The sequence below is a fragment of the Limulus polyphemus genome, unplaced genomic scaffold (genome assembly GCF_000517525.1).
Source record: "Limulus polyphemus unplaced genomic scaffold, Limulus_polyphemus-2.1.2 Scaffold1557, whole genome shotgun sequence".
In the NCBI taxonomy this organism is placed as follows: domain Eukaryota; kingdom Metazoa; phylum Arthropoda; class Merostomata; order Xiphosura; family Limulidae; genus Limulus; species Limulus polyphemus.
Genome location: NW_013667167.1, coordinates 259,213 through 272,236, shown reverse-complemented (window position 1 = coordinate 272,236; position 13,024 = coordinate 259,213). Strand labels below are relative to the sequence as shown.

Genomic DNA, 13,024 nt, shown 5'->3' with positions numbered 1-13,024 from the left:
TGTGAATCTTACCAGATGGTCTGTTGTTTGTCTTTTTTTTTTCATGAATTCTTTTTGTATTTCAGGTAATTTTGATATCATTTTGAGATAGACAAAATGTATTTAAATGATGATTTGTTCTAATAGTTTTTCAATACAGCTGGTTAGGCTGATTGGTCTGTAGCTTTGTGGTTTACTTGCTAGCTTTCCTTCTTTCAGAAACATTAACATACACGCTAGCTTCCAATGCAGTTGTTATGTAACCTGATTGTAGGGATACATTAAATATAACAACTAGATGGTCGTACAATCTTAGTGTGCCTTTTTTGATAAGGATATATTGTATTTTCTCGTGTCCTGGAGCCTTCTTTCTTTTCTTCTGTCTTTGAAAGAGTGTATTGTATTTCTGGGACTATTATTTAATGAGTTGTTGCGTTGTGTTATCATGAGTTTTACTACTTCCTAGTTGAACATCTCGGGAAGGTAGGTGTGTAGAGGGTTGTTTATGTTAATATGGTTATTAACTTTGCTTTTAAAATTCTCACGCGCGGTGTTGGATAGCAAGTTTTGTACCAATGTCCATCAACATTCCCATATACGTTGCCTTACACTTAGTAAATTATTTCCGCCTTCTGTGCCTCAGTTTCCCTCAAGATGTCAGAGTATAAATATATTTGAAATACTGACTATGCAATATATATATTCCATACATTCTAATACATACACCCATTGTGACAGGATTAACCTCGGTACGTCAATACAACAAAAATTTTACTTATATTTAATGCAAACAAAGCTTCAGTTCTAAATTACAGTTCTTTATGTATTGTTTAAAAACAACAAATCATTGATATTTAGTTCAAATCATCAATTTACAAGTAACATTCATTTCTGAGCTTCACAAATATCTAAAATATTTCAATTACTGAAGCATTATCAACACATCTAAAAAATGTACGTTTGGTTAACTAAAAACAAATGCAATCTTTAGCAACAAAGTTCCCTTGGGGGTGGTCGTAAGGGTATTTTCCCTAGTGTAAATGTAGGGGTGCTAAACTGTTCTTTTTCTGTATTCTTGAGAACTGCAAGGGGTGTATATAATATGCTTGTCATTTCATTGTTTTGACCTGTTGCTTTTTGAAATGAACTTGTAGTCATACCAACTTGTCTTGCAGCAGACAGTTGTTCTGTAAAGGAGAATCCAGATGCCTTATTTGACACCTCTGAACCAATCAAAGATGTGTTTTCTGCTGGTTTACTAGAGACTATTAATTGATCTGATGGTTTATCAGATGAAGATAGAACCATAGTGGGTTTTCCAAATAATGATAATGACTCAGAAGTCCTTTTAGAAAATGAAGAAGACTGCTCAGGTGATCCAAGTAATGCTAATTGAAAAGCTGATTGCTCAAGGTTTGCTTGACTATTTAATGATGACGATGGCTGTGCAGACTTTCCAAATGATGACAACTGCAATGATTTTCCAAATATACTTTCTTCAGCAGTATGAGCTTGTGGGGTTCCATGAAATGACGGGGTTATGTTAAAACCAAACTGAGAAATTTCACCTAGAATGGAATAATAAATGGTTATAAATTTTGTAAAAATGCATGGTTTAGAAATATAAAATTATGGATAATTCCTCTCAATATCTCTTAACAGTAAATAAAATTAAATATAATTTGATTTTTTATACTTTCTAAATAACTCAAAATTTCTATTTCAAATTATTGAAAGTTTCTAAGCTGGAATAAAACTAAAGTTAAATATTATTTCACATTTTAACAGCCCACTATGTCAAATACATATAGCCAGAAAGAAATCAAACTGTGTTCTGTTCAAGTTTATCAACTATAGCAACACAAAAGTACACATTTTGTATATCTAAAAGTAACTTTAAAATCGCTCAGTTATGTATTATACACAATATACACAACATACCAAAGTGAAATAATGACATGCACATAGCAAAGATATGGTTATTACAATAATTGGACAACACCCATTTTTGTTAGAGTGATGGTTCATTTGTCGTATTTTAAGTATGGTAGTATGTAATAGTAGGGATTGACAAGGATTCCAAATAATTCATGTGCTGAAAAACCACCCTTCGAACTCCTAAGTGAAAAACCAACCATTCAAAGTACTGGTTATGATATATTATGCGCATATATACTAATAATATGCTAACAAGGTCACTAACGTTTTCGGTACAACAATTCAAAAATTTCTAAAACAGCAAATATTTCATCTACTACTTACCTACCTGATCAAGTCAGCAGGGCTAATACTTAGTCAGCTCAAACTATTGCTACAAGATTTCTGCAGCTTATGTTACTGGTCTGTGGGGATCTGATTTTGATATTCCAATAAAATTCCATATAGATAGATATATAGGTATAATATAAATGGTAAACATATCATGCCCCTCCTTAAGTATCTTTTCACACTCATCTGTAGGCAAAAGCAAAGATTAAATTTTTAAAATTTGTGATTGTGGTTTTAGTTTTTGTAAACGTTATAGCTATTAGAGACATGGGTATACTGAAAGTTTATAGATGTTGTGTCCATTTCACGGACATATAAAAACTGAACAAATACATAGGAAAAAAATTAAAACTTTAAATGAAAGTAGGGATCGTAAAGTATCACTTTACTTGTTTGTGTACATTTTATTGCGGCATTTATTTTCTTTTGGATACTTCTTATAGCAATTTTACGAATAACCAACAATCCCTATTCTCCTTTAAAATTTTAATTTTTCTTGCACATTATTTATTTTCTTTTGGATACTTCTTATAGCAATTTTACGAATAACCAACAATCCCTATTCTCCTTTAAAATCTTAATTTTTCTTCCTATTTATAATCATAAAGAAACCAATAAAGCTTTCAACAGATGGATCTGGCTTCCTTTAATCCTTAAGAAGACAGGTTTACCTGTCAAAAGAGAACCTAGTATTTCATAAAGATCTTTTGATTTACCAAATTTTCTTCATTATATATTTTTGTTTTTAGCCATGGCATAGTGGCTCATAGAATGACTCTGAGTTTTTCAAGTACAAACCTTTAGCTCATAGCTCTGTCATCTCTTGACTAATTTGAAATCTAATTACAGTTTTGAAATCGGGAGGTATCACGCCCAAGGTCACATAGATTAATTTATTCTAGTCCTGCCTAAAAGAATTTCAATTTGAGGGTAGGCTGGTAGAGATGCTGATGAGCAACGTTCCATCTAATTTTTTCAATCCATGTGTAGAATGAATTTTTTCATGTGCACTAGTATCAAGGCAATGTGTGGATGTGCAATACCAATTTTTTTTAGGGGAATGGTATTTTTAGACCATCGACCCTATTGGATCATTAGGCTGCTTTGCAATACTACCAGTTCGTTATTTGGGCTTTAGGCCTATTGACTGCCAGGGTCATTAAGGCCATCAATGTGTTGAGACTCCTCACCATTACTGAGGATGTGTACTGCTGGAATAATTAAGTGCACAGCCCTTGACTGGTTGTTTTGCAGCCACACAGCTTAGAGGGAACACTGCTGGTGAGCAATAAAATCAAACTGGGTAGATATGTGTCCCATGTTTGGTATTTTGGCATGCAAAAATAGAGCTAATAAAAAGGAAAAAAAGGTCTCATAGATTAATTTCCTCTAATCCTGCCTATAAGAATTTCATGTGCTGCAGCTATGGAGGAGTCTCTTTTGTTTATTTTCATAACATATTTATTGTAATGGGCATAGAAGTGTACAATTTTATTTTTTTATCAGGTAAACTAAATTACTACCTTTTTTGACAGACTCTCTAGTGTATTTAGTCTTCTTATTTAAATTATACAATTCAAGCAATTTCTATTTAAAATACTTAAAAATTGAAGTTATTGGATTTAAGAACTTTCAGCAAATTTTATTAATTGATTTTTTTTAAGGGTTGGGAGAACTTCTAAAATCAGTTAAAGGACCCCAAAATGTAGCAGCTCTGTGAACTGTACAATCAACAGACTCCAAAAATTCAATGCTGAGCCCTAACATATGCTAATAACTTTTATCATATTTCAACATTTTCCTTTGTAAAAATTGTAAATTATGAATGCAGAAAAAATTTAACTCAAACTTTTTTGATTAGACTTAAAGTTTGCTGATGGTTTTCATACTAAAAAGGTGACTCAAATTTGAGATATATTTATTAAATCACAAGCTAGAATCAGGTTCAAAAATGATGTGGTAAAGAGTTTCAGAAGTATTTCCAGTGGTCCTTTAAAGCATTCTTAGCACATAAAAATTTGTTTTTTCTACAGAAAAACCCATAATTTGTTTGCACTTTATATATAAGCATATTGAACTATCTGAAAAATAACAACTGATAAAGTAATATATTCAACCAGTATGCACTGATAACTAAGCCTATTGTTGTATTGAGCCGAAAGTTTATGACAGAGAAAGCCTGTAGAATGTAAATGCTTAATTACTTGTAAGCTTATTATGAAGTAATCCTACAAACTAAATAATGACTACAAATTTTAAATAAAACTAACAATACTGGCTCAAAACTAATAATGGCTGGAGATGGCTTGAATGGGTAATGAAGAAAAACTTTAATATAACAGCAAATGTACAACGTTTCGACAAGGTTTTGTCATCATCAGCCATTATTAGTCATTATTAGTGGGTTCCTCGTCATCAAATTTGGCTCAAAACTACTTCAAGTTTTAAAATTTTGTCAAAATATGACTTCATGTTATAATTGAGAAAGTTAACATTTTCCTTACCTGAAAATGTATTTCTGATAGATACTCACCTTTGTGCACAGGTTAGCTATTTTCCTACTTGAAATAATGATCTCCTGCCTAAGGGAATCACACACCATAAGCCTTGTGAAACTTCCACATAAAATTCATGTGAAAACACCTGAAATTGCTTTACTACATCATGCAACAAAACCTTCCACCAAGAGGAGAGTAACACCAATCCCTGTGAAAATGCTCTCATTAGATTCACATGCAAAAATCCTGTGCCCTGGGAAAGTGGGGAGGAAGGATGGGAATATGCATGGAGGCAAGTAGCTATCAAAAGGTGAAGAAAATGTTAAGTTTTGATATGATGACTCACCTCTGTGTATAGATTTGTTAGAATCCCACATTGAGATGTTGGAGGGATCAGTGTATAAATTACCTAGATGAGCCTCCCTTCAAGAGTGCTAATAGGGGTGCGATATTCTATGGCAGGGGCTTAATAAGGACACATCTGTGGGAGACCACATCTCATCTGAATTAGGGTATACTCTTCACCTGAGTGAAGGATACGGTGAGGCAAAAAGCCTAAAAGGTATTGCAAGGTCAGATGGAATAAGTACATGACCATCCGAGATCTTGCACACAAGCTATCAAAAGGCCAATATGTGTATTAAGATTTGGGCACGTTTAGACCGTACCAACTGTGCTCACCTCCTTGGCCATCAGTCTCTACATGTCAATACAAGCTGTGGGAGAAGGGCACATATAAAAGGTATCCATGCACAGCTCCTCAACTATCAAATACTAAGGGCTCACACCAGTTGCAAGAAAAAGGCACTGCAGTGGGCACAACTTAAGAATACTTATGAAACAATCATTCAACCATTAGACACTACAGGGTGGATGGTCTGAGTGCTTCATGTTAACCTGGCCTGATGCACAATTTTGGGTAAGTATACCCTGTAAGGCAACACTAGAAGCCTAGTAGGATCCAAAGGTAGAAGAATGGTGAAGAAGGAAAAACTAAATGAATACTCACACTCATTGTAGATGAGACAACCAAATGCCAGTGTGGAGAAAAGGGGGAAATAACGAAGAGAGGAGGCTTGAGAGAGAGCATACAAACATCCATCTCACATATGTGCTGGCAGATCCAATCCGTAATGGGGTAAGGAGAGAGGCCCCAGGTAGAGGAGGTGTCCCAGTTACTAAGGGCACAAGAAAGAAGTGTATGACAAAACACCAAGTGGCCAAAACAGAAATAACACTGAAAGGAGAAATTGAAGGAGAGGATGTGGGAGAAAAGGAGTGATTACTTTCCCCTACCATGGAATGCAAGGTAAACTGGCTAGGTCAAAGGAGAAGGGAAGAGCAGTAATGAAAAAGCGAGAGGAAACAAGGGCACAGATATCAATACAACAATTATCAACAGCAAGTAGGAATAGGACACATGTCTAGGGAGTACAGAAACACCTGCTAGAGATTTGAATGGGACATGGGTAAGAGCATGGAGAACCACAATGATGTAGGAAAGAAGTAGGAAGAGGGCAGTGGATAATAAAGGAATGAAAAATGGTAGAAAAGAGGCAGAGAAGAAAGAAAACTGTAACATCAGGAAGGACAGAAGCTGGAGTAAATACCACCCTAAACCAAAGATAGAAAAGACTTATAGATTACATGAGAACAGTCCAATGAAATGGGAGAAATGTATGATAAAGTAATGAAGTCAAAGGAAAACAGGGATAATGAGACCAAAGTAATAAGTACATCCTGTACATTGACACACAGAAGAGGTAAAGGGATGATGGGAGTGGGACAAAGGGATGGTTACATGATCAGGAAGGTGGACTGGACAATTCCATATGTAAGGAAAGAGCAATGTGAGAGGATGGAGCAAAAGGGATGGAAACTTGGGAAGGAGTAGCTAGGGCTAAGATGCGAGGAGATGGAGCAAGAGAAACAAGGTTGGGATAGCCTATGAGGGGCCACCAAAGGGACCTCTTAAGGGGTGTTCCAAACTATGCAAAGACCTGATGGAGGAGTTAGAGAGGAGGACAATCATAATAAAAAGGATTGGACCAGACCAGACTGAGGGCATAGACAGCCAGGGATGAAGAATGAAGCACATGACAATAGAATAGAAGAAATTAGCAAAGAGGGGTATGGCAAGGTACCAAGATGAAGAGGAGCAATGAGAAAGCAGAACAATGGAAGACCAGTGGGTGAGGATTAATCTGTGGGTAGGACAATGTCATGTCGAGAAGACAGCCCACAATGATGTGCAGGGCCCCCAGAATATGACAGGTTATGAACATGTTTAAATGGAATAAGCCCAGAACTATGTCTGAACACTATGTTCTACATGTATAGGTTAAGGAGTGAGGAAAGAAGAGGAAACATTATCTACTAGGAATATTTGTTATGAAGTATGTAGCCACATCTAAACCTTAACTATGGGCAACATGGTATGGAGTAAAATATTATGTCAAAACCCTATCTGATGATGGTACATGAAGTAGTAATTAACCAGATCTAGTCACTATAGTCTATGTGGAAAGTAAATAACTAGGTCAAAACATTACCTACAATATGTACATGCTCAGAAGGAACGTACTATAACAAAATATTATCATCAATGTGTGACATGTTATGATAAACGATTATGTCTAAAACTTATCCTCTAATCTATATATAAAGCACAAAAATCTGTATGTCTGTCTATTTGTCCCTTATCTAACTACTCCTAGGTCACTGTGCCAATCTCAACCAAACTTTGTGGGATGATGGTCTAAAAAAGGAGCATGTCAATGGAGGGTTCACAATCTCCTCCACCCCAATTATTGCTGTTATTGAGCATTTATTATATTTCATGTAAGTTGACTACATTCATAGATGGTGCCATGTCCTTACACCAAAGACAAAAAAAACTATAAATTCTTTCTATAGATCTGTATGTCTGTCTGTTTGTCCTTTAACTACTACTAGGTCACTGAGCTAATCTAAAACAAACTTTGTGGAATGATAGTTTGGAACAAGAGGCATGTTAATGTGGGGTTTACAACCCCCTTCACCCCCATTATTGATTTTATTGAGCATTTATTATCTTTGATATAAGTGAACATTAGCTACACTCATAAATGGTGCCACATCCCTACCCCAAAAACAAAAACTATTTTATATAAATTAGACTTTTAGAAAAAAAATCATGTGTAAAAACTATGGTGATAATTTATTAACTTAGCAACGTTTTGAGGAGATGCTCATTTTCAAGCCAGAAACAAGCCTGTTGGTTAATAACAATTACAGGAACGTTGTGAAATGAAACAATACACAAAATAGAACGTAATGCGAGATAGAACTACAAAAATTAAACAATATTATAGAGCTGGTGATTAAAAAACAGTATTAAAAATTATTAGAAATATAGAACAACTTTATATAGCCAAGAAAGAAATAACTTAAACATTTTAAGAGAGTAAAAGAAAGGTATTAAAAATATATATATAAAGCTGAACCATTCGTTAATACCCAAAGAACTTAAACAACTCAATTTACAAACAAATAATTCTTTTTTGATAGTTTAAGTTATTTCTTTCTTTGCTTGAAAAAGAGCATTTGCTCGAAATGTCACCAAGTTAATAAATTATTACCATAGTTTTTAAAGGTGATTTTTTTTCTATAAAAGTATAATTTATTTTATTACCATCACAATTTCCTATACAAATAAAGCGCAAAAATCTGTGTCTTTCTGTTTATCCATTACTAAACTACTCCTACGCCAATGAGCCAACCTCAACCAAACTTTGTGGGATGATAGTTTGGAACAAAGGGCATGTTAATGGGTGTTTCACAATCCCCTCCATCCCATTATTGATGTTACTGAGCATTTATTATATTTGATGTATGTTGACTACATTTATAGATGGTGCCATGTCCTTATACTAAAGACAAAAAATAACTTCATTAAATTTTCTATAAAACAGCATACACACAGTGTGAGGAGAAAGGCACACAGAGGTTTTATATGTCTCACAGTGGGTGCTACCACTCTCTACAAAGGAATGCAATGAACAGAAAATGGCCACCACAATGGGAATATTACATACACTCAGCTGAAGTTTCTATACCAATAGCCATCATAAAGCCAATATGATGAGCCATTTCTTGAGTTATACTCACTTCCTACTCTGACATGACCCTTCAACTTTAGCCCATAATACACTTCTGCAGCCAATGAGAATCAATTAATTAATCATGTGATACACTGTGGAAGAGCATAAAGAGTTTGGTGTTGAAAGCAGTTAACAGAAAGCACTCCTACCACCACTACTTTGGTTACTACCTCTTCCTAAAAAGTCACCCTGATCATCACACAGTGTATACCATATTTTAAGAATAATACATATTGAGTTCTTAAACCTTATTGGTGAGGCAATGATGAATACTGTAATAATAGGTTATGTTATAAATAAATTGTGTGAAAGTTAGGATATTTGTGTTATTTTAGCATCCATCTCCATATATTTCATAACCTGGACAAAGGACGGGCACCTCAGCTTGTGGTACATAAAGAACTAAATTCCTAGATCTAATTATGATAGACCATGTGGACATGTTAAGGAGTAATGAATGAAGATAAATCATTATCCACTACATGTAAATGTTAAGAATTAATGAATTATAGAAAATTATTATTGTCTTTTGGAACTTGTCAAGAAATAATTCAAAGGGAACTAAACTTTATCATCCATAGGTACACATTAAGCAGTAAAAACTATGATTAAACATTAAATGGACATGTTAAGGGATAATGTATGAAGTTTATACATCATCATCAAAATGTTGCAAGGTAAGGAAGAATAATGATATTGAAATATTATCTCCTGTATGTACATTTGAAGGAGTAATGAAAGAGAACTAAACATGAAGTCTAAGTATGCATGTGAAAGAGGAACTAGATCAAAGCATCATCTCTGATGTGGACATACTAAGGAGTAATGAACTATGACTAAAAACATATTCTGTGTGAGGTATGTGAAGAAGCAATGAACTAGAACTAAACATTAACATTGAAGTATAGATATTAAGAATAAGTAACTATTTCTAAACATCAACTGTTGTATATATATATGGAAAGGACCAATGAACCATGACTAAATGATATATGCTAAGTGGGACATGGTAAGGAGGAATTAACTATGTCTAAACATTAACCCAAGTGAGTTATATACGAAAGAACTAGAACTAAACATGAACATGTAAATGACACAGAATAACTAACCAAGACTAAACATTATCTTCTAGGTATATATAGTAAAGAATATGGAACTAGAATCAAGCTTTAACAATTATGGCAAGGTATAATCAACTAAAACTAAGCATTATCTACCATGAGTAGATGTGAAGATGTAATGAACTAGACTGAAACATTATCTTGTATGTGAACATATTAAGGAGTAATAAACCAGAATAAAATATCAACAACTGTGTTACATGTGAAAGTGCAATGAACTGTAACTAAACATTACATGGTAAGGAATAAGTAAATATGATCAACCATCAATGTCTCTGTGTACATGTGAAGGAGATATGAACTATGACTAAACACAATATACTATGTGATATATGTTAAGGAGTAACAAACTAATTTTAAACATGTGGAAGAAGTAATAAATGATGTTCAAACATGAAGTCCTATGAGTAACTTGTTAAGGAAGAATAAACAAAATCTAAACAATAACTTGTACGTGTTACCTGGTAAGGCAGGATGGCTGAGGCATAAAACAGTGGTAGTGAATTGAAACCATGGGTAGAAGGTAAAGTGGGCCGGAAAAGTCAAGAGGTATTTAGTAGGTAGAGAAGAGTTGGGTGGAAAAAATCGCTCCATTTCCTACTCAACTTCAAATGTGTGGAAGAAGAGGGTCCAGGCAGAAGCATGGACTACATACATTGGACGATGTTATGTTACTCTTCCTCTCAATGTATTTAGTATTTTTCAACATGAGAGGCATTTTTGCAATACAAGATGGCTGTCATTATCTCAACAGGCAAAGAATTTCCTAAGTTATTGATATTTGTGAGTGATATGTGTACTCACATCAGCAGAAAGAGATTTCACATTAATCTGTGGATTCATATTGAAAGGTAGAAAATATAAAGTTGTTGAAATAAATTACTTAAACAAGTCTCAGCAAAAATAAACACATCTTAGCATGACCATGTCAAGGAAAAGAATGAGGATTTTCATGCATGAATGTAAGGAAAGCATTTGCACAGAGAAGTGTGTTTCAATCCTACTGGTGGAGAGTTTTGCTGCATGATATGCTATTGAGCAGTAGTGCAATTTCTTGTGTTTTCACACAAATTTCAGGTGCAAGTTTCACAAGGCTGGTAGCATGCAATTCTCTCAGGTGTGACTTCAAGAGGAAAATAGTACATCTGTGCACAGAGGTGAGTCATCGTATTGGAAACTATATTTCAAGGAATGCAGGAATAAGAAATTGACACACTATGAGTTGTCAGAACATTGTATCATAGCTCAGAGGTTAAGTCTTATTTCAGTAAAATTCTGATTGGTATCACGACTGTCAGTTTTTACTCTTAATGTTTAATTTCTATGTAGTACTAAACTGTTTTAATTAAAAGGATTAGTACATTGATTCAACACACCTGTTGTATGGTTTGTTTAATTGGATTTTAAAAAAGAAAAACTAGATGAAATAGTTTCAAATTGAAATAAATCTTATACAAATTACATAGACTTTGTAAAATAGAGTACTTTATTTTTGTGTGATATCTGTATAAACTTGCAGCCTAGAAAATTGAAAAGATTTCATTGTGATAGGTTTTTAGGAAACAATTGTAAATGCTTACCTATATCACCACTTACATTCTTGTAAAACTTTCCAATAAAGTTATTTTATAAAAATGTTAGTTTTATCTTTGTTTTAATTTGAGAAACACCACATGCAGTTTCACTGTATTTTTTACATACAGTAGAAATAACTTGTTTACCATACCAAAATTATCAACAAGCCAACTTTTTAGCTGTCAATCAGAAGGTTTAATTTAATATATGCTATAAGTTTTAAACCCATTTTATATTCATTTGTATATATTTTTTATATTTATTTTCAGTAATTTTCTTTGCCCATTTAAATAGTCATTTAGGCTGAAAAGGCTTAATGTAAATATGGCCTAACAAACAGCATCCTAATTAGCAAACAGAAACTTGATCACTAGAGTTTAAAGTGTTTTAACTAAGCCAACTTTAACTTGTTCCAAGAAAAACACTTCCTTTCCTATCGCACTACAACATCATAATTCAAATGAAGTATAAAAGGATACAGCAAGCTTTTCAAAAACTTAGAAACAAAATAGCACTCTAACTGTGGCAGTAGTAGTTCACAAATTCACAATAATATTTTCTTCTAGCAATAAATCATCAAGCTAAGCTTCTATAACTTTGTTTCAGCCTATATAGTAGTTTGCACAGAACTGAAAGCAATAGTGTCTTATCAGTGGTGTAGCAAAGGTTCTCAGCACCCGGGGTCAAAGACACTTTTGGCACCCCACCTGTGAAATGTTTTGATTATTTGGTTTGTGACTCATTACCCACTTAATGACAATAACATAAAGAATTAATTACCGCCTTACACAGGCCTAAAATAAAGTCACAATATAACATCTCACAATATCACAACTGTAAACCTGGAACTAATGAAGTATAGCCTACAAGGTGTACCTACATAATTTGTAAACCATTTTGATATTTATGTCATCCAGTATTGTTCAAAGTCACATAGCTAAAGTAATCTTTCAAGCATGCAGAATAAATTTCTGTTATATCCCTTGTTTTGAAACTTATGTTTTATATGGGAAGCCAGCCACTTGTGGTGTACATGGATTATAAAACAGATTGATAAAATACTATTTAAGTTTACAAATAACAAATTTTATTAGTCTACAAAACTGTACATATACTTAACTAGATCTTGTACAGGTAGCATCCTAGTATTCATGGTTACATTATATGAACCTTTCGTGCTTTTGCTGCTGCAAATGCATCAATTAAACTATCAAAATTTAAAGTATTAAGTACGTCTTTTTCAATACTTAATATTGCCAAGTTACTAAGTCATTCTTGAGTCATTGAGGTTCTCAAGTATGTAAGAATTAATTTCTGCTTGCTGAAGGACCTTTCACAACTAGCAATAGAAACCCCAATTGTTAACAAAATCTGAAGGCAATTCTTAAGTTTGGAAAAACACCTTCACCATATGAAATTATAAATGTTAGCAAATCAGTTG

General features: G+C 33.7%; 1 protein-coding gene across 2 annotated transcripts in view; it reads right to left on the bottom strand.

The window, feature by feature from the left end:
* Positions 1-636: 636 nt before the first annotated feature.
* LOC106464079 (nucleoporin-like protein 2) overlaps positions 637-13,024 on the bottom strand; it is a 106,493-nt gene continuing 94,105 nt past the window's right edge. For both annotated transcript variants that reach the window (XM_013924191.2, XM_022391742.1), the window contains one exon: positions 637-1,547. In XM_013924191.2, the coding sequence (XP_013779645.1) occupies positions 967-1,547 (581 nt within the window). In that variant the 3' untranslated portion in view covers positions 637-966. The remainder of the gene's footprint in view (positions 1,548-13,024) is intronic.